This window comes from Chaetodon auriga, chromosome 11 (assembly GCF_051107435.1).
Source record: "Chaetodon auriga isolate fChaAug3 chromosome 11, fChaAug3.hap1, whole genome shotgun sequence".
NCBI lineage: Eukaryota > Metazoa > Chordata > Actinopteri > Chaetodontiformes > Chaetodontidae > Chaetodon > Chaetodon auriga.
The window spans coordinates 12,441,951-12,465,207 of NC_135084.1; the positions used below are offsets into that span (position 1 = coordinate 12,441,951).

Below are 23,257 nucleotides of genomic sequence, written 5' to 3' on the forward strand. Positions count from 1 at the left end.
TGGCTTCTTCTGCTTCAGTACACGATATGTAGAAGGGGGTGTGGATATGTCATTGTGTTCAGTTAATGAAAGGAGGACCCCTTCAAACAGCCACAGTACCATTTGTCTCGCCATGATAAGCCATTCAAGACAAAAAAAAAAAAAAAGAAAGAAAAAACTGTACGTCTGTCTAAATATAGATTTATTCTTGTCTATCTGGTTGCTTCCTTTCTAGATGTACAAAGCACACGTGGAGGGAATATTGAGTCTTTTTCTTGGCATTCTGTCTACAAATCTATACCGATGCACATTTCCGGCCATGTTCCATTTATCCTCCAGTTTAAACTGGTTGTGTTCAGTAGCACCCACGCGACATAATAGATTTCCTTTGCAGCCCTGACAGCAACATGCATGGAGTTCAACCTATACGATTTAATGTGCCCTCTCAACCATTAAATGGTGCACTGGGGGAAGGCTTATCTGCTATGGGAAAAGAAAGGACACATGACTATACTCTCTTCCAACTTAAAGTTTCTAAGTTAGGACTTTTTTTTATAGACAGAAGCAATTCTGCCTCTCTTTCACTTCATGAACTGGAACTATTGGGGCTTTGTTCTGGCAGTTGTTGCTTTGGTCCTTTGATTTTCAACAACATGATAGCTTTTATCCCAGACCGCTTTTCTAATGCTGGGAGACATAATGGCTTTGTTCACTTGTGACTGTTCCCTCAGTAGGTCTTTTCTTGATGGCTTTTGTTTGTCGTCCTTAAACCTGGCAACGTGTTTCACTCCTGAAATGACCCCTGATCTTTCACTGCTGTGGGTTTTTTATTTTTATTTTTTTATTTTTCATTTTTTTAATAACTAGTCAGTCAGCCTTTAACCCTTTTGTGTTAATCCAAAGAATATTGATTAATGCTTTTCAAAGGTCTGGATGGCAACACCATACTCTAGGTGCCTTCAAAGAAAATTGCCTAGTCAATCTTGAGACTTAGGCATACTTTTTTGGAGGAGCAGAGCATGTGGCTACTGGTGATGAGGGACCTTCAGCTTGTTTTTGGAGCCTGCCTGTGGTGGTCTGCACCAGCTGGAGCCTGGCCACTGAAGATGGACTAAATCAGGAAAATATAGATGATAACTAACCCTAAATGTTGCCGTGTTTTTAATTTGAAGAAAATACCTTTTTAGAGTCAAGTTGGATAAAGGCCCATCCTTACTGCAGACACATCAGTTGGACAAGGGTGAAGGTCACTTTGATGAGGTGTTTTTTCCTAAAATGAAAAATGACACATAACATGACTGAAGGGAAGCACATGAAAAAGATTAAGTGAACGTGTGGACCCTGGGGGATATCCACACGGTGGAGGGGCAGATGAGGCGTTTTGAGACCTGAAATTCAATTTTTCTTTTGCATATGCAGCAAAGGCAAATCTCTGAGATGCTGATGTGATATCTTTCACCTCCCCTGGTGAGGTTTTTTTTTTTTTTTTTTTTTTGGAGTAACTGTTTTTTAACTTCCTTAAAGAATCATTTAGATTCACAGAGCACCATATTTCATTAGCTTTTTTTTTTTTTTTTAGATTCTAAATACTAAGAAGGATTCTGTCCTGTTTCTGTCTGTCAACAAGGATTTCATGATTCATCTAATCAGAGTCTGCACTTAAATTGAGCCCCAATACTCTTGGTCTTTTCCTCGCTTTAGCTTGCATAAAGATATGATGGAAGTCATAAGAAGTTTCAGTTGGGCTGTCAAGAGATGTTTTTAATTTTTTCCAAACAACATTGAGGAGCTGTTTAGCTACAACTTGGATATCTCTACACCCTGCAGAACTTTAGATTAAAAGGGAACCTTGGAAATTCTATAGGCCTGTCTATATGAGTGATGGCTCTCAGTGGCTAAAAGTAATTACACTTATCGCTTAATATAATTAGGAGCTAACAGGATGTGAGGGTACTTAATATGTTCAACATCTACCTCTTCAAGGAAACACATGTTTATAGGTCTAACACCTGGTTGATGAGAGGATGATCTTTTAACTTCATGGGGCACAAATATCAAAAACCTTGTGCAAAGAAGTGCTGATGTCACTCAGCAGGCCGTGACAGTCATGGATAACAGCACTAAATGTGAAAGGCTATAAAATGCAAGATTTTATGCAGCTTATGTTTTTATTGTGTGCTCCTTCCCAAAATAAATTGAAAAGGGTAGGAGGGGATGCAGAGCTTAGAGGACTGTTCATTGTGTTAAGAATAGCAATTAATCCCTTTTTCAAGCAAAAGTTACATTGTATACATACATACATACATACATACATACATATGTATGTATGTATGTATGTATGTATGTATGTATGTATGTATGTATGTAAGTATATATATATATATATATGTGAGAGAGAATGGTGAGAAGCACTGGTCCAGTTTTATAGTAATGCAGATAAATAAGAAAACAGATATTTACTATGGAGCTTGGAGTGGAGAACATACTGTAACAGCTTTGTTTTCTATTTCTGTCTGAGCATTACCTGATATAGGACATAAAAGCTCAGTTTAGTGGGATATCAATGTCAGACTGGAAGCAGCTTTTTGACAACATATTTTGTTTAAATAGAGTTGTTCCTTTTTTTTTTTTTTTTTTTTAAATAAACCGTGTTGTCACTGTTTTCAATCAATCAAATGTGTTTGTTACATGACCATCAAAAGTACAATCATAATGAAATGTGAGAAGTAAATGTAAGTTCCAGCAAAGCTAGCAGCAGTCTAACTTTCTGTCTCTTCTCCGGCTCTTTTGCCATCTTTCAGCAACAGCAATAACACGAGTAGCTTTAAATGTTCGGCTGCGGTGGAATGATTTTTCCTTTACACCAATTGCTGAAACCATCACTGCCAGTACAGTGACTAAACTTCAGCATATTGAGCACTGTGGACAGTGACAGCGAACAAGTAGCATTTTTCCTGACTTCTACTAAATTATTGTGTCATTGTTTTCAGAGCCTTTGTTCCACTTGAGGCCCCTCCTGGTCAGAGTTCCACTCAATGGGAGAAAGTGCAGTACCTGTTTGAGGAGCTTGGGAGTAGTCGTAAGTACACCCTCTTTAGATGATACTCCAGTGTAACTTATGTGTGAACTCGGCAGCAACAACACACGACAATCTCTCCAGCAGTCAGCATTGCCACGACATTTTTTTTGTTTTGTAATATTTTCACTTTCTTACAAACAAAATACGAAACCAAACAAAATTGATAATTAATGAATCTCTAATGAATTAGAGACTTCTTGGCTCATTGCCAAGCTAATCAATGATCACTCTCAGGACGCACTGGGCCTCTTCTACTGATGAGTAAAGTTAGATGTGCGCATTTTCTGAATTCATTGGTATTCTGTGGACTGGATGGGAAGCTTTGACTGGCCTCCAGTTGACGATATTGACTGGGTCCCGATTAACTTGCTGAGGTCCAGACTCTGAGAAGCCCTGGTCAACAGGTTTGTTTCGGCTAACTGGAGAGCAGGGGGCACTCCATAAAACCATTGTCGGTAAACAGTTTGTTTTGAAACGATTGCATACTGTTTGTGTGAAATTTTGCACAGCATCTCAACTTTTTTGAAATCAGGGTTGTATTTCAGGCTGCATCTTCCTTGATTTGGTAGGTCAAAAGTTGTAGTGGGGCAATGTGATGAGTCCTCGTGGACCAACCTCTGTAACAAAGTCATATAAAGTGTTTAGACGGACAGGAAATTACATTAATGTGATATTTACAGATGTTATTGTCCAAGTCCTTATTGTGGATTCACTGCCTCCATTCACTTGTCCAGAAAGTCCTCAGTAAAGTCTCAATAAATGTGTCCACCAATAGTTCAGAAACTTTATAGCTTACGTATCAGTGCACACTAAGAAATGGAATTTATCAGTTACAATAAGCTGGTATTGATCCCAACACTGTGGAGACACCCTCCTTGGGCATCTTCACTTGAACGGAGCTTTTCCAGTGCTTGTGCTCATGCTAATGAAGGACCATTGCCAAATGTGGACTCCTAACAGTCCTCTGGCCTTTTGCCATCCGGGGATCAAGGAGGAAGTTGAACCATCTGCCTCTCTTCACAATAGTAGACCCCTACATGCTCCCCCTAACCTTCCTTCCTTGGCACAGGGGGAAACTGCTCGACTGATGAGGAGGAAGTGCGAGGATCATCCCTTTTCTAATTCCCCATCTCCTCTCTCTCCAGATGGGAGGTTAATTGTGTAAAGGAAAGGCACTTTTGCCACATAACCCTGCAGACTGCTTCGCAACGACTGTTCATTAAGGCTACTATATCTTTAATGGCTCCAACATTACATATGTTCCAATCTTCCAATGGTACCTGAATGTGCTTCACATCAGCAGCTATTAATGTTGGTATTCAAGACCATACAGTACACTCTTGTACTTATGGCCATGCCTGAAGGAAGAGTGGAGGGGATGGGAGTCCAGCTTTAAGGAGGAAGTGTACTTGGGCAAAATATGTAGATACTCTTCCTGCCTATCCCCATTATCAGTGAGAAAAGAACAAATGAACTCATACTGACCCTGACATACACATACATGTGTATTTGCTAGGTACATGAGCAAATCTAAACAATAGCAATTTTGAGCTTAGTTTTGAGCACATTATCACGCCGCAATAATTTAATTGTGAGAGTCTAAAAGTAGAAGAGATATTCACTAGACTTTTAATTCTTCCAATTCAGAGTTCCAACTACCCAGCCTTCTCTGAGTGTCTGGGTGGGGTCCTGGAAAGTGCACCACCTAAGGCCTCCAGAAGAGTCCAGTAAATCCAGAAGGATTTTGTCTTTCTTGCATTTAATTGCCTTAAACTACTATTTGTTGCTCTCTCTCTCTCTCTTTTACATTTTGCTGTATTTGCATTGTGCAAATAAATACACAGTATGTCATAGAACACTCATGCTAATGCAACCCTGACTAACGTCTGTATCTGGTTTCAAAGTTTCCAGACCAGACAGCATTTGTATAAAATCAGATTTTGTGCTTTTAGACCCATCAGTAATCCACTCTGAGAGAATGGGGTTGAAACATTTCATTGTAATGAGCTGTAACTCCAGTCATAAATGAGACACCACTCATAGTATATAAATACATTTGCAGAACTATGCATTTTTTAAGTTTTGAATGTGCTTTGAGTGAGTTTTTTACTCTGATATGCCTTCAGAAAGCCTTCTTTTCCTAAAGGAAACGAAAAACGGCACATGCAGTCATTTTTGCATTCAGGGTCTTGTATAGTTTTAGTTTAATTAAACTTTAATTTTTCTGTAGGTACTAATTTCTGTACACACAGAGTACAATGTCAAAGGTTTTGCTTTGCTTGCTGAATTATAAAATGGCATGGGTAAAAATAGAAGCTATTATTTTTTAAATGCATTTGAGACGGATTCATGGTAAAGGAGCTGAAGTGAAGGTTTTGTGCCATCCCACAAGTTTGCAGTACTTCATCTATATTAACATGGTATCCTTTAAAGCTACATTATGCCTAAAATATGTCCTTAAACACACACTACTATCTCTTCCCATTTCTTAGATCATATGACTTTTTCAGCTTTACCCATACAAAGAGAAAAAAAAAAAACTGTGACTGTATGTGGTAACTTTGCCAGCTTTGCCATAAGCCTCCACATGCTGTTGCATGACAGTATGTGGTTATTGTTGCCACCAAACACTATACTATATCCCATCCCTTGAGCATACAGCTGCTTCCTACTCGCTTTTGATGATTCTGTCATTCCACAGAAGTAGGGTGCTTGGGCTAAAGGAGCTCCTTAATAAATACCTCTCTGTACAAGTCTCATGCATGCACACAAGCCTGAAGGGCTATATGCAGGCTGAGATAAGAGCTACCTCATTCCATTGCTGTTGGAATCGAAGCCGTACAGATGTGGAAGCACCACTGATAATAGACAATATTCCCTCTGTTTAATCCCCGGAAAATCTGCTCAAGAAACCAAGAAGAGTGGCAGCAAACATCTATCCTTTGCTTTGTGTAGAGTTCATGAACAGAATGTTCTCCATGCAGAACATGGAGCTATTGTCTATTTTACCAAGCTCACCACTAAACAAAGGCAGCAAAATCGCAATGAAACACTCGGGAATAGGAAACATGTATTCAAATGTTAATGTTCAGCCCAGCTGTCAGACTTCAAAGTTTTCTTTTTGCATACAATACAATAGGGAGCAGGCATATAAATTTATCTCCATTTTCCACCCCTTTGTCCTGCTGCTTGTGAAATGCCTCTAAAAGAAAGTGATAAATGTTATAAACAGGCCAAATTATACATGCCCTGAATGCTGACTTAATATTCCCAATCAAATGCCACTGTCAAGGAGAAAGGCAAGCAGAGGGCCACCTATGGCCAAGCTGACAGGTGGGCTGGGCACCATGAAGTCGCTCCTGAGAAGATGCGGGATATCTATAAAGGGACAACTGTGTAGGTTTTTACGTGGAACCCTATAACAGGTGGGATCTTGACAGGGGAGAGAGGCAATCAGTCTCTTCATCAATCCCTGTCTTCTAACTCTAGCTCTGACAGCTGGTGTGACACCTACTGTTGCCCTTGCCTGATGGGTGGTCCCCTCTCTGCCTCAATCAAAGGTGACACACATCAACTCAACCTACATACATTGAAAGATCCAGCTGTTTAAAAACTGATCGTGATGTGTGTATGAAATGACAACGATGACATAAAATGGTGACCAGATGTGTCTTTCCAGAGGAAGACTTTGCTGCAGTGCATTTATTAGAGGCAGATGTCAGACTACCAACGTGACGCACTGTCCTTGTGAATAACATTCTTTCCAAGCGCCCTCAAGGAAACGAGAGGTCCGAATTGTCCCTTTAAGAACATTAGCACAGAGAAACATCCTTGTAGTTCAACATCGCCTGCGTTCTTGGTGTGTGATCTCGTTTTGCCTTCATGGTATCTGGCCATATTGTTACTGTGTTTGCAGAGGTTTTATGGTATTTTAATGGTTTATTTTAAACAAGCAAAATGCATTACAGGTTCTTAAGGTTGGGAGACTCACAAAAGATAAAAAAAAAAAAAAAGATGAACCAAAAAGCTTGAAAATACTGCATTTTTCACGATTCCTCAAAATCGTCTTTGCACGCCCCTCTTACCTGGTTAGTTTCCACTTTTTTTTCCAGATCCATTCCCAATTTTGTAATGCAGTCTTTCTATTAAGGAAAGACTTCTCTAGGCATTTTTATGCTTCCACGCATCGAGCAAACTACATTATGTCAAGCAGTCTTTATGAGATTTTCTTTTTCCATTATATTTTCTACAGGATTGTGAAAATTATAGAAGCATCTTTAGAATGTTTAAGGCATTTAGATACAGTGTTTCTCAGTTTGTACAGTTGCCGTTCTGTGGTTTGAATGCTGGAAACATATCAAATATGAAATACCATCAAAGTGCAACAAAGAAAGTGGGCTCTGATAGTTGGCTTATGTGGCAAAGAGTCCACTGGTATTTCTTTGTCAAAAGTCCAGGTCAAATCATTAATATGTTCCCTGTCGTTTCACTTGCAGATGGTCTACCTGCTCTGTCCTTCTCCATCAGCTCCTTGACCTTGATTGGCATGCTGGCAGTGATCACGTACACGGTGAGTTGGGACTTGAGACTAGTGGTTGAGGTTGTTTCATGTGTTCAGTGGAGCTCTATCTGTACGGCAATTAAGGCAAATCATCCAATGGGGTGATTTCCAAACGTAGCTAGCCCTGTAGCTCAATAGAACCTGTGCCTATGAGACATCTGACATGGTGGAAATGTTTTGAGGTATGAAGGAAGACAAAATAGAATAATCTCCCTTGTCTGATTTACCCAACAAGACTTTTCACTGAGTATGTCATGGCTGATAATACATGTTTTTGTAAAATATTATTTGACATGCAGAGCAGTTTCTTGAAGTTTTTTGTGTGTGTGTGTACAAATGGTTTCCCATCCTCTTGGCTGAGATGTACCTGTAGTGATGGAGTGCCCTTTCAGTATTAGTAATGCCTTGTGATTTTAGAGCTCTGGCATTCAATTGCTCAAATTGCTCAGGCTGCTGTCTCTCACCCGAGACTTTTGCATGATGTATGTGCACCCCTCACTGACTTATCAACCACTTATCTGCTGCCTATTTTTATATATATAGATCTACCTCAGTGTCCATTAATATATGCCTATATTTTGATTCCCTCAGCATTCTGCAGTTTTTCAATTTTTCCTTGATCAGAAAAATTGACTGTGCTGTAACACTTGTTAATGCTGTCCATTTTTCATCGCCGTTATCTTGGTAACTAGACTGTGAATATTCCCTGGAGGTGCTGGTGCTGGTGTCAGGGTGGGAGTAACACAGAATAGTGCCTACTGGGGAAAAATACAGGCAGGAAAAAAAAAAAAACCTACTCGGGTATCAACCCAGGGACTGAGAGTAAAAGTGACAGCCAACCCCAATCTATCCAGTTTCTGTTAAGCTCAAAGAGTCCTATTTGACAAATTACACAACAATTGAATGTGGAGCTCTTAATGAATAATACACAACCTAGTCAAGTAAATTGCAGAACCAGTCTCCCTTAAGGACATGTAATTCGTCTCAGTTGAAATTTTATCCACTGTTCTCTCACTTCAGTTCTGTAAAGAGTGGATAATTACCTAGTACATTTTGAGGATGGAAATGTCCTCAGAATTTCTCTGACCCCATGTTGCTGTTGAATGCCCTGTGGAAATCAAATCTCCCAGTGTGTCTTTGTTTTTGATATTCCTTGTTTTGATGAAGTCAGTCAAAGAAATCAGGCCTTCAGGCAACAACAGCAGCTGTCCCGCCCTCTTTTATTCTCAGAGTCACAAATGCAGAAGCTCTTTCTTGCGCACTTTTTATCCGTTCGCCTACTTTATTTGCTCTCCCGTTCCCTCTGTCTACAAGTGGCAAAACTCCTCTCCCATATTTCCAAAGAGATGTGTGATTTATCATTCTTTACTATGTGTATGTTACTATTAAGCCTGATTAAGTTAATGGAATCTAAGTGACGGGTTACATAAGCAGCGGAAATATTGTCCATGACTCCTGTGCTAATTTATCACCACTCTTTGTGCAGAAGCCGCCATCTACCCTTAATGCAAACATCTCTGTGATGTAAACAGTGTATTACACTGCAGCCTAGTGCACTTAAAATGAATACAAAGTGAAGCCAGTTGTAGCTTTTACTGCATTTTTGGTCCCTTTTTGCACTCTCTCTGGTGTATTGAAATTTATTTTAACAGAGGCATCCTCCATAAGCAAATAGTGTCCCCTGGTTTGACTAGGTTTGGTGTCATTCTGCTGAACTAAACTGATGCTTTTCACAGCTTATATGCAAAATGCTTAGATTGGTAAAACATACAATAATCAATAAATTTGCAACTAATAGTTAGCATGTCGTCTTTTAAGTTGTTCTGGTTCAGTGACAGTCCTGTAACTACAGTATATCAAATAAAGCTCAATCTGAGTTCAGATATATTTATTTATTTTTCCACTGTATGTTACTAACGTCCTAACGTGTACTCATCATGGTAGTCACTTGCTCTAATGTCAGCTATTTAAATCTGTGTACTTTCATACCTGCATTCTCAAAAAAGTAAAGTGAATTAAAGTATACATGAATTGTATATGTACTGTATCTGTCTATAACTCAGCAAGTTAATTTCAAATAACTAACTAGCTTTGTAGTGAATTTGAGATGTCAGGATGTTGTGGACCTTACTCTATAATGCAAATCAACAACTATGATCAATTTCTTCCACATTAGCTGGAATATATGCATATGCATATTCCTTCTATGTTACCTCCCACTCTGTCTGATTGTACCCAGCGGTATTGACATGAGAAGGATCAGGCCGATCTCAAAGCTCATGCATCATATGATGTCCTTTGGCTTCATTTAAAAGCTTGGCTAGCAGATTGACTTATGATTCTCATGGCTCTGTCTCCTGTGGACCTACCTTTCTCTTGCTCTTAAATTGCCAGCCATAAGATGCTGATGCTGAACTAAAGTTAGGAAGATTAATGTGAAGATTAAAGGCCCTGAGATTGACTTGGGAAGATGTGGTCTCCGAGTGAATCAGAGGGGTGTCACTGCTTACTTTAGAATTATCCAATCCTTTGATGTTAGTTTGATTTCTATATTTCACATTTAAATTTGCCATATATAATTTATACTTTTTACCCATCCTTATACTTTTTGAAGTTAAGAACTCTGTAATTGGATTTTAAATAAATCACGGCATGTAAGATTCATTGCAGTACAATTGTTTAGTCTTAAGTGTATGTAATGCTTTAAAAATGTAAAATACTATTGTCTAAAAGGGAGGAACTCCATATAATGAACACTAAGTTGTCTTTCTAATGACATGTATATTCAGCAAGTTAAAAGACCTCAGTTGATGATACCCGATATAGCAGCAGTTCCTGACGTAGGCTTATCAAGCATAGTACATCTACAGCTGTAACTGTGAGGATTAGTGTGTGAAGGTGAAAAAGTATTTTGAGGGCACTGGTGAGTAACTCTGAGCTCATTCACTGAGGTTGGAAAAATACACATTTTGAAATATTTCTTTTTTTTTAAAAAATCTAACATTACCATAGGAAATGACCTCCTGATTAGGACACCACTATAATAGCCTTTTAACCTTAGAGTAGGTTTACTGCAATTACTGTGATTAAAGAGGAGGTGACAGGTCGAACTTTGTGCAATTTCTTTAGAACCCAAAAGAGTTAAAGCCTGGGAAGCCTAACCATGAAATGCGCTCATAAAGGGCTGCTAGTTAGATTTCTTTTACTAGAAAATGGGGGAAAATTGCTGTTCTTTTAAAGGACCATTTTAAATGTTTCATTTGCACACAAAAAATATGATTCATAGAGCACCATTTAGACTCTATAGGCCCCATATAAAATTTATATTAAGCATTAAAAGTAATGTGCTAAATGGTCAACATATAGGGCAAATGATGGATGGTCTGGAGAATTATCAGGATACTCTTCAAAGTGGCAGCATTTTCAAATTATATATTGTGAGAAATAGTAGTATTGATTAATATGGAAAAAAGTATTGCGATCATATTTCTTGCCAGACCACCCGGCCCTACTATAAGCTATCGTTTCGAAACTTGATAACAGCAAATGACTGTCTGCAAGATCCAGCAATCCCTAGACAAATCAAAACACATAAGAAGCTGAGCTTTGTTGCGCAGCTGCAGGAAAATGTAGTCAGGATACTCAGTCATACAGTTTGATGTTTTTTCATTTAGGTTATTGATGTCCAATCATATGGCAGGCCAGTATTAAAAAACAGAATTTCACCAATCATTAGTCAGAGCTTTCCTAAAGCCTACTAACTATTATATCTTGCATTATCTTATCAACGATGTACAAGGAGACTTTTTTTAATGAAACAAAGATAAATGTAGGGCAAATTAATGTTGTAACATAAAAGCTCCTTGAGGCAAATTGTGACTTGTGATTCTGGGTTGTATGACTAAAACTGACTTGGACCGCAGGGATTTATTAACACTCAGTCAGTTGATACCAAAGGTTTTCAGAAAAAATTATGATGTCATCAGCATATAGGGGCATTTTTTATTTTTGGTAACCAGCCTTAATACCTTTCAGCAAAGGTACACACCTAATCTCTCAATGACAAAATTGGTTACCGCTGCAGCTACAAAAAACTTGAAGGCCTTTCTGAGAACTGAGTCACACAGAGAGGCATATAAGAAAAATTCAATCAACATATCCCTCAGGTTAAATTTGAAAAGATAGACACTAGACTATTGAAAAGCTGCTTGGCAGGGCAAGACACAGCTACAGAGGTTTGGTCGAAACTTTGTGCCAATCAGAATGAGTCTATAAAATGTTATGGCATAAGTTACGACCGAAAACAAGTAAACCCTTTTCACGGCAAAACAGGAATAACACAGTTAATAGGCATCAGAATCGGCTTGATTGGCAAATGTGAACACATACAATGTTATTTGTTGTAGAGCAACATAAAAACGGCAAGGTATAGATCCCTCCTTGAGCTTCAGCCTTGAAGTGAATTCCGCTTCATATTGGCCCTCAAAGTAGTCCGAAGTAACATGATTAGCACGCACATATAGCCTAAAGGTTTTCCAGTTGTTGTTGTGGGGACATTTCCACCAAGTTAATCCACTGAGTCTTCACTTCCTCAGATGGTGGGAGTAGATAAAGACTGTGTTTGTTCTTGCAGCCGAGAACAGAGAAATTGGTGTGCGCTGCTTGTAATTTTACTTTCATATTTTTGTGTTACCCGAGTGGGCGGTGACAAGCAAAATAGTAGTTAGCGAATGTAGCTGCAGTTCTATGAGTACATGCGTAACCCTCTACCTACTTGTCCCACAGTAAAGCACATTATTTTTAATATGCTAAAACATTTTGTAACGGTAATGATGGTAATGCAAAATCCAAGGTGAAAATGAAGGTGACAAAACCGGTATACCACCCACCCCAACCCGGTAGGCAAACTTCAGGGCACCAGTGATGTCCTTTAGGTGATCCAACACCAGTCTCTCAAAGGAATTCATGACCACAATTGTCAGAGCGACAGGCTTGTAGTCACTGAGTCCTGAGATAGAAGGTGATGATGGTTGAGTGTTAAAAGCAGGAGGGGACTTCACACAGCTCCAGTGATCTGTTGAAGATTTGTGTGAAGATAGGGGCCAGCTGGTCAGCACAAGCTTTCAGACACGAGGGTGACACATCATCTGGGCTTGGTGCCTTCCTCATCTTCTGTCTCTGAAAGACCTAACACACATCCTCTTCACAAATCCCGAGTGCAGATGGGGGGTCAGTGTGTGTGCGTGTGTGTGTGTGTGTGTGTGTGTGTGTGTGTGTGTGTGTGTGTGTGTGTGCCTCATTGGTCCATTTGCTCACAGTCTTGACCACAGGCTTAGCAGATTTTAGTTTATGCCCATAAATTGGAATGAACCATTAACATTAATGGTGACTGTATTCCGTCTGGTGAGCCAGTTCCCGGCGTCTGATATTGTACATGCTCGCTCACTGACATGGCTTACGTGGACACTTAATGGAATGGAGTCATTGTTAACCTTATTATTTGCACCTCTGCTTTTCCTGCTTTGACAAGTCAAAATGTCTGATGTGAAAAGGGCTTTTTTGTCGACTGTGATGACAGTCCAGAAGAATATGTTCTCACCTTCTAGCCAAAGGCTTTGCTCTAAGTTTTCAGTCTATGCCAAGCAATCATCTGCTGGTCTGCCCTGTTTCAATATGTTGAGGATGAAACCAACATTCAAAAGAGGCAGACAATGTATGAATAAGGGGTAAGGTCGATGGCTCTGACAAAATTTCTAAAAGTCAGGCTGTCAGGGCCATTGTATTGTATTAACCGCTGTATCTTGCTGATTATTGCACTGCACTGCGTTCTTGCACAGTAGGTTTGTTGCATTTGTCTGTCTGTTTCTACAATGCTCGAGGGAGGAAATCATGTTGATAGTTTGACTCAAATTTGAGTTAACACACTTTAATAAAACACTTGAAATGATCTTTTAATGTCTTCACTATAATACCCAATTCAACTGTAATGACTTGGACAGGCTTTTCCCAAAATTAGTCTGATATTTGCTTGGCTCGTAGATAAATTCATACAACTGATGTTTGATATAGACATTTCTCAGTCTTTGAGAAAGAAAGAAGTCTTTGTTTAAAGTGTCTAAAGGTTAACAACAACTCTCTGTATTATCATTGTTAATTGCATAGATTATAGCCGTAGCAGCCTTTTTACGCAACCTGCGAGAAGCATCTGAGATGTCACTTTAAGCAATGCATTATTTTAACCATTTTGTGAAGTATTGAATGAAAATTACTTAAAAACCACCACTGTAGGCACTACTCTTTGCTACACCTGAACTGAACTATGGGTGTATGGTCAAATATGGATGTTAACAATGGAGCAGCAGATCAGTCTGTGTGGAAACAAATTAATTCTCAAGGTTAGTTTGTGGAATACAGGATAAAAATCCACCTTGTATCTCATGGATATGGAATTTTTCTGGAGCCCTGGTATGTACAGGAGCTCAGTAAAGCCCTGCAGCATGTGTGTGTGTCAATTTGTGATTTGCCCAAACGTAATATTTAAATGTATTTAAATCATACTTAAATATTTAAATACAAGTGTGTCACCCTAGCCTGGCCCCTCAATCATACCACTTTGTCAGTACTGACCTCTATTATAATAACAGCCAAGGCCTCCAGAATCAAGAAGGCGACCCCTCTACTCCGGCATGTAAAGAGGGATGAAATACCTGACCAACCCAGTCCCTTTTTCATTTTAAATGACCCTTATTACTTCGGTGGATCTCTTGAATGTCAGCCATCTGGACATTTTCCTTTCTCAAAAAATGTGAAGTTTCTTCAGTTTGACAAAAGAAAAAACCCAAATCTAAAATAATATAAAATAATTATAAAACAGCTGATTTCTGAGGATAGAACAAAGAGGACTTAATATTAGGCTGCAATGCCAAACTGCCAATCAACTGTTGAATTAGTGGAGCATCCATCTATTTGGATGGTCCATGGTTTGTGTTTTTTTTCCTTGCTTTGCTGTGACTTTGGCTACATCCACACTAATAAATTTTCATTTTAAAATGCATAGCTTTTGCTGTGTTTACACTTAACGTCCACACTACTCCAGCATCACAGAGACTTTTGGAAGAGCTGTCAACCCTGTTTTAGTTGGAAAACTCTGCCATTGCATTGTATTCTGGGTGAGTGGAAACTGAGACTTCTGAAATAATAACGTGGACACACGTTCAGTCAGTCACAACACGTCCTTCCCTGATTCGTCGTGCCTCTACCCAGAAGAAATCAAACGACGTCAGCCTGTTTCGCAAATGTATGAGCCTTGACTACCAGCGGTTAATTCAACATGAGAAACAAATTACAGGCATTTCTGACCTTGTTGACTATGCTAGTAGCTGTTGTACACTTAAATTCTGTATTTTATCATGCTGCTACTGCCTGAATGTGAAGGAGGCAAACACCAAATATGTTACGTGCAGGGCCCAGTGTACATGATCTGGTCATGTGATATGTGTTTCCAGGCGTGTTCATCTAGATTAGACTAGATTATTCAGATAATGATTACTTGCAGATGGTGTTTTCATTTTAAAAGGCTGTTTTAAAATGAAAACCTATTAGTGTGGATTTAGCCTTTGACAATCATGGCTGGCTGCTTTGGAAGAATTCCTCATTTCAGCTTGCCACCAAGAGGACAGTGAAGTAGGTCTAGCAACAGAAAGGTTTTAACAAGCAGGCAGTCACACACCTAGCCCCTCAGTGTTCTTAGTGATCCCAAACACTCTCCAATTTTGGCACCTGCTCCTGTCTTGTTTTTATCCAGCACCTCGCACTTCGCTGTAAACTTGGAGACATACAGTCAATATTTTGAAGTTAGGTTCCAACCTTTGTGAGACCAGAAGCAAATGAATCCATAATAGGCTGTGAAGCACTCAGGAAACAGTGTGTCTCATTTGCCAAAGATTCAATGAGCTTGACCATGAAGGAGAGGGATGATTTTCAGTGCAATCGCCATGTTGAGATGGCTGAGACTGTACAGTGTGTGTGTCATGACTGATTTAATTAACTAAAGGAACTCATGAAGCATGACTTATGCTCAGTAATATCACATTCATCATGTTTTCCAGCCTAGATGGTCGTCCAGAATGTCCCAAAATGTGACATGGGAAATAACTAACCAGGCAGAGCTGAGCGGGGGCATCTGGTGTTTGGGAAATTTTTCTTCAAATATGCAAATTTACCAACATACAGAAAATGCACCGGAGGCTATTTTCTATTCCATTTTAGTTCCTCATGCATGTAGGAAATTGCTTGTGAAATACGACCGCAGACTGATGTGAATTTTTAGATCATTTATTGTAACAGTTTGTTCCTCTGCCTGAAAGAATGGCTTAAAATTGGCAGGGTTTAAACAACTGATGATCATCCATTCAACTGTCAGATAGTTCATGATTGTCAGTTAGTACAATCTGTGTACAGGCTCTTTAAATCCCAACCTAATCATAACATAACACAGAATTTGTTAGTGGAAAAAGTGTGATTTCATGACCCTTACAACCTCTAATAACCCTCTCACGTGGACTCTTACAAGACTGTTCTCAATCAGGTTTGTGGAGCTTGTCTTGCTTAATACTCCAACCAGCTAAATTGTCCCATCAATCAAATTTAATTAGGGAAACCAGTATAGCAGTAATGCCAAACTTGCAGGATTTATGGTAATGAATATGTGTTAAGTTTTCTGTCTTTGAATGCACAAACGTGGTTATTTCACATTAGTGGAATTATCTAAAAGCCAGCTTGGACACTGAGTGGTTCTAACTAGCAACATTATACTGGACTGACCTCTTTATCAAAAGGTATTGAAGATGTCACGGGAGCCTCCTCTCCCTCTTCGCTTTCAATGCCACCATCACATGTAGAACGAGCAACAAAGAGGGCGCTTGTGTAGAAGACCCATGTCCACCAGTTTCTCCCTCTTTCTACTCAGCAGTCACATGACTCTGAATGATTTCAGCCAGTAACTCCCCCCCTCAACCAGCACACACATAGACACACACATACAGACTCCATCCACCCTGATCCAATCTATTTCTGGTCATTATTGACCACACTGGGTTTTAAAATAGCTTTAATGAGTACGTATGATTATTTGTGAACTGAAAATGTGCACTCCAGCAGAGTTACACCTGTGTTTTTTTTTTCCTTTTTATATGTCTCCCATGTAGTTGCAGATTTCAGGGGAAGGGAAATGTTTCTCTTGGGATCTGGGACAGGTTTTCCTTTTATGAGTGTGTTTGATATTCGGGACATGCTCCGGCCTTAAGAGCTCCATGATTCATTGCAGGAGGCGACATTCGCCCGTAGCAGAGATCCACAGCAGAGACTAATAATAGTCCAGCCCGACTTAGTATCCCATGCGACTCTCTTAACGCTACCTAACACTCAGAAACTAGTAAAAGTTGTTTTAGAAAAATATAGGCTCTGATCTTTCCCCACTTGAAAAATAGAAGAAAGAGGGCAGCATCTTTCGATAGGGCTGAAAGTGTCTTTGCACAATAGGCCCCTTTGTTTTATTCTGAACCCATAAAACAGCACTCCTCCAAGTTGTTTAGAGTGAGGCGGTGCAGGGAGAACAAGAAAGCATTGGCCTGTTGCTGTTATTTTCATTTGTATTGATTGGTCTGCTTCCTGGTAGTATTCCCTCATTTTTTAATTAAAGCTCAAGCATCCTCTCAGGAAACTGAAGCCTCCCGATGGATAAAAATGTCTAGAATTTTGTGCACATATTCTCTGTCCTAGTCTCTCTTTGCTGTAACAGTATATATATATATATGCATGAGTGTATGTGTTTATACATGTCTGCCTATCATTGTTTATTATTTATACACTGTATGCACCTCTAACAGAAAAGAAAAGTTGATATTTATTCATTTAAATTCATGCTATTCAACAGTGATGGCACCTTGATGCCCACTCGTCTAACCCAGATTTCTCTCCCTAAAATTCTACTTATGAAAATTTCCTCCAATCCTGGATAGAGGATAGTGCTGTCACATGGGGGCACTGTTAAGCTGTAAATTGCATCAGAGTGATATAAGGCAGTGATATCCACACAAAATGGTTGCAGCAAGTTCACCAATAAACCATAGCACAATTATAGATTCCACCATTTTAATCTTTTTTCCTCTACCAGAAATGACATAGCCTGGGAGGCCAGGAACTATATCATTTGTTCTGTGTGTGTGTGTGTGTCTTTGTGTGTTTTCTTACCCTCATTTGACTTCGATCGCGTTCCACATTGTGATGGGTTTGTCATCAGGCAGGCGTGGGTATGTGTGGGCGGATGCACGTGCCATATGTGCCATCCCACTCGACAATGATGTGTGTCTCTAATGGTATGTGTGCACTGTCTTTCAGGCATACGGTATGTCTGTGCTGCCTTTGAATCTGATAAAAGGCACCCGGAGTGTGGCATATGAACGCCTGGAGAACACAGAGGACATTGATGATGTTGAGCATCAGATAGAAAAGCTGAAATCCAAGGTTGGTCTTACCAAATGACGCAAAGCACCTGCACATATGTGATATGAAGACCCCGTGCAAAGTATCTACAAGTTAGTTAGTTAGTCAGTTAGTTAGTTACCCTGATAAAGGTTCCAACCATACCATGTTAGCAGTGACTATGCATGCATGTGTGTATTTACTGATACGTGATTTCGTTGTTTCTTGGTCTTCTTGACAGTGTAATGATGGACGTCCCCTTTCATCAAGGGACAGGCACAACCTGCAGGAGTTGGAGGGCAAACTGCAGGTCCTCCGGCGCAGGGGGAGACACCTGGAAATTGCAGAGAGGAACTGCTGCAATAAAGTGGGCAGTGCTCTCAGGCCTGTCAAGGTGAGTCTTTATTGTGGCTCCCATTCAGAGAAGTAAGGTATATGTCTGACATGGACTGTATTTAATACAACGGCAAATCCTTTCAATGTCTTTAAATTGGACTGAATTCACAAGCATCATTATTATGCTTTGTTCATGCCTTTTTTTAATTGGTTTAATATGGTGTTTCTTCACTTAATTGCTGTGTTATTTTAAAATACTTGTGTGGCTAAGTATCGCACCTTTGCTCATTTTCGCCGGCTTCAACATGTTTCTCCCTAACTGTTTCTTTGTGCTCAAGTTCTAATCTGGACTGCTCCAGATTTACTTTTAGTTCTACTTTACACAACCGCATCTTTACACGATTCCCACGGGTAGTCTCTTCGCCTAATTTACTCTGAAGTCTCTTAGGGAGTCTCACATTTCTAAGGCAGGATCTCATGGTTCCCCAGGGATAAACCAAAGCCACCACAAAGTTCTCTTTGATTTTACTTTTTTGGGGGTTAGCCAACCGATACCTGGACCTCATCTATGCAATTTTAATACTGTTGTGCTTATAGTCATATCGCGTAAATGGCTGTGAAATGAGGGGGGTTATAACATCACTGGTTTAAGATTTAAAAACATTGCAGTCACTGACCAAGTCCAAGCAAACAGCTGGAGATGATGCACTGATGAGCATCATGGAGAGCCTGTGTGATTCTGCACTCCTGACTCCTGAGTGGATAACGTGACTAAGTCACAGACAAGCAGCACCAGCACAAAATAACCATACCAAATTAAAATCTGGTAAAACTGACCTGTCTTAAATTGACATTTTACAGTTTCCTGCAGTAGTTTAAGCAGCTTAAACCATCAAGATTGCAGAAAAAAGAAGTAAATACTAGGACTCATTGAACACAGCCATTTCACACGGTCCATGAATAAAATGATCATCACAACCAAAATCCCCCAAGGCCACCTATTCTCACCGATTCTTACTACTTATTGTATCCTTATCAACCCAAAGCACTCTGTTACCAGGGTGCAGCAGCTGTTATCATTAGCATCTTTGTAGTCATTTTGGAATAAACCACACTGCATTTTTAATTTCCAAAAAATACTGAATTTGAATTTGCGAAAAGCCCAGGGCCTGTCACCACCAATAAAGCTTAGAATAACAGAATCATGGCTGTAATTACTCTGTTAAATGTAATGGTTGTGGGTCAGGAAGTTATTATCCTCGACCTAAAACTACTTAAAAAATGTTTTTGTTTATGCTGATTTGCTAACCCTTTAGCATGGAAAACACAATAACCAGTAAAGTAGTAATCACACTTTATATTAAGGTACACATATTAACTAGTTGCTTAGCATATTGGCTCTTTATTAGTCACTACAAAGCTCTTATTAATGCCTTACTCTGGGGGTTAGGGGGTTAAGGTTATTAAAGGTTAGGGATACAACAGGTTATTAAGATTGTAATTCATGTCAAACAACTTCCTTACTATCAATACACAGTAATCAGGAGGTTATTGAGGGAAAACTCTCTTTGATGGCCTAATAATTTTGGAATATGGTCATGCAGAATAAGACATTACTAAGTTCTTAATAATAAAGAGCCAATATATTACTAATGTGCATGCTAATAAGCAACTAGTTGATGATGAATATGTGCACCTGAATAGAAAATGTTACTCAGAATTCTACTTCAAAAGGCACATGATAAATCTTTATTTGTGCACCTTCCTATTCATATTTCCCTTTACCCACCCCACATGCACATCTAGGTGCATAGTGCTCATAATAGCGTGCATGCTTGACATGCCCTTATTGTGTGTTTGTACATGAAATAGCAGCACAAGTTCCAAGATCATTCTACTCATTCACCTTTTCCTTTCCCACTGCTGTTCATTTTCTAGTATTTTACTGCACTGCAGGCATGCGCAAACATTTTAAACCAGTGTCTGTAACAGTTTGTTGTCAACCAAGGGGGTTGCTGCTAATGACAGTCCCCCGACTCAAATTTAAACAGTAATGAGTTGAGAGATTTATTTACTGTATACTCAGGCACTGGTGTGGAGTGATAAGCCAAATGATTGTGATTTCTCCAGAGCAGTTGTGCCATTGTCTCTTGAACATATGTTGTCTTTATTTTTATATCAACTGGTATTTCACAAAAATGACTTTCTGAACATGTGAAATATTTACACTTAAAAAAGGGCGTAGAACCCACAAAATAATTACTTAATTTGATGGGATCATAAAACAAAGGTGAAAAACAGTTTTTCAAGCTGTTTAGATATGTAATTTATTGTTACTGTGCCACCTTTTCATTTGAGATACTAAAGTAAATCCCACCTTTGTATGATTTAAAAACAGTTTTTATTAATCCTTAATATGTTATTTCACTTTTTAATAGGCATCCATTGTGTTTGCATCACAGAGTTAGGCAAGGCTTTTTCAGGCAGTTTTGGTTGCTTGGATTAGTAGATAAGGGCAGTTTCATCAGTACTTTTGAATGGCTGTATTTTTCCTCCGTCTGGCCACCTAACTTTTGAAATTGTTGTCATGTCAAACAATAATGACAAGTGTGTTGATTATCAGTGTCTTGATTGTAATTGATGCTTTGCTACAATCATGGAGAAATTACATCAAGGGATGTTTTGTCGAAGCTAATTTGAATTATTATGTTTTATAGTATCTTTTACTTTATCTTATAATTGTTCGTATCTAGCCATTGGCATGGATATGTCAGAGGTCCTAGCATGCTGTTTTCATCACTATGGCTGGTAAAAGATATTTTTGCTCAGGCCCCCATGAAGGCGAGCAGTTGATAGGGTTTATTGCCTTTTTGGCTGCCACCCACCTTTTGCCTCCCTGGTTGCAACCTCCCTTCTCTGTCTGGGCTGTGCCAGTGCTTCCCCCTGTCACCTTAGGCAACAGTGCCAAACTGTGGCTGTCCTAGCCATATGGTCTCTCCTTGACAAAATGTATGACAGAAAGGTTATATTTGCTGACCCAGTAGAAGCATTTGAAACCATACATTTTCCTTTATTGGGGTTCAGTCATGGGGTTCACTATGAGTGCAGATCCCTCCTTTGGTTGTGGGGACAGATCACTGTTTGGTACTGTAATATACTTAGTTGTTTTTTTTTTCTTTTTCAGATATTGTTGGGTATTTTCTTCATCCTGGTTGCACTGCTGTTCACTGTTGCCCTGTTCATTTCAAAGTAAGTCATGATACATCCTGTAATATCACAACTCTTAACACAATACAGGTTACAGACCAGTGTCATAAGGCAGGCTGTGTGACAAAGAAATGGACAGTGTAATTGGTTCTTTTGACTATATTAATTAATATGTAATGCTGGAGAAATACACATATATTTAATTCTTTTCTGTGTGTTTCAGTTTGGATAAAGCTCTCCACTCTGCTGGCATCAGCTCCGGGTTCATAATCTTTGGCACCAACCTAACCAATCCTCTGAATGAACTTCTATTAGCCTTACAACCCGTGAGTATGCGCTCATCTCTCATGGTGAAAAGATGATTATCCTCAATTAAGATATGTTTAAAGCCATATTTTCTTGTCTTCATCATCATTAACCTAAATGAAGCATCATTTAAAAGCTTTATTCTTGGCCATCCTTAAATGCAGGAGTAATACTGTTAAAAGCATTTGCTTCAAAACACTGCATGTGAACTCAACTACAGAAGCAGCCACTGTACACACATTAAATGAGTCATATTGTCATATAGTCATACAGTCATATGTCAGTTAACAGTTACTTTTTGATATGGTCTGACAGGCACAACTACCAAAGGCCAAAAGATAACAAAATTATAAAACAGCGTACCCAACCAAAGGGTGGTTTTTAGAATGAAGGGATTATGGAATTATGTCCATCTTCATACAGTGACATGCAAAAGTTTGGGCACCCCAGTCAAACTTTCTGTAAAGGATGGCATGATTTCCAAACAGCATCAAGTTAAGATGACTCATTTCTTTAATATTTTAAGCAAGATGACTTTTCCTTCGTTTGATCCTGTTATAGAAGCTATCCTCTTTTCATCTTCAGCCTTTTTACAGATGATGTTGTGTTTGCTTCTAGAACTTGCTCGTGTTTAATTGAATCCATTCAACCCCTTGAAACATTCCCTGTGCCACTGGCTGCAACACAAGCCCAAAGCATGATCGATCCACCTCCGTGCTTGACAGTTGGAGAGGTGTTCTTTTCGTGAAAGTCTGCAGCCTTTTTTCTCTAAACATACCTTTTCTCGCTGTGGCCAAAAACTTTTAACGTCATCAGTCCACAAGCATCAGCTTTGTTTAGATGGTCCTTCGCAAACTTTTGTCTGAATTTTGTGGTGAAGATGCAGGAAAGATTACCTTCTGATGACTCTTCCTTGAAGGTTGTATTTGTGCCTGAATGCTGGGGGTTTAATTTGACTTTCAAGTAATCCTATGAGCGGTTCTCTCATAAGTTTTCTTGGTCTTGCAGACCTCAGTTTGACCTCCACAGTTCTTGTTAGCTGCCATTTCTTAATTACATTAGAGCTACCTGAAAACACTTTGCTATCTTTTTACAACCTTCTCCTGCTTTGAGGGAATCAGTTATTTTAATTTTCAGAGTGCTGCTTAGAGGAGCCCGTGGCTGCTGATTGTTGGGACAAGGTTTGAGGAGTCACAGTATTTATAAAGCTTTGAAATTTTCGTCACCTGGCCTTTCCTAATGACGACTGTGAACAAGCCATAGACTTAACAAGCTAATTAATCTCAGAGACCTTGGCAAAAGTTATC

General features: G+C 39.3%; 1 protein-coding gene across 2 annotated transcripts in view; it reads left to right on the plus strand.

The window, feature by feature from the left end:
- The window catches only part of lmbrd1 (LMBR1 domain containing 1), a 56,777-nt gene that overhangs the window by 18,395 nt on the left and 15,125 nt on the right, over positions 1-23,257 (plus strand). For both annotated transcript variants that reach the window (XM_076742820.1, XM_076742821.1), the window contains exons 6-11: positions 2,970-3,058; positions 7,555-7,628; positions 18,018-18,143; positions 18,343-18,495; positions 21,622-21,686; positions 21,868-21,970. In XM_076742820.1, coding sequence (XP_076598935.1) covers positions 2,970-3,058; positions 7,555-7,628; positions 18,018-18,143; positions 18,343-18,495; positions 21,622-21,686; positions 21,868-21,970 — 610 coding nt within the window. The remainder of the gene's footprint in view (positions 1-2,969; positions 3,059-7,554; positions 7,629-18,017; positions 18,144-18,342; positions 18,496-21,621; positions 21,687-21,867; positions 21,971-23,257) is intronic.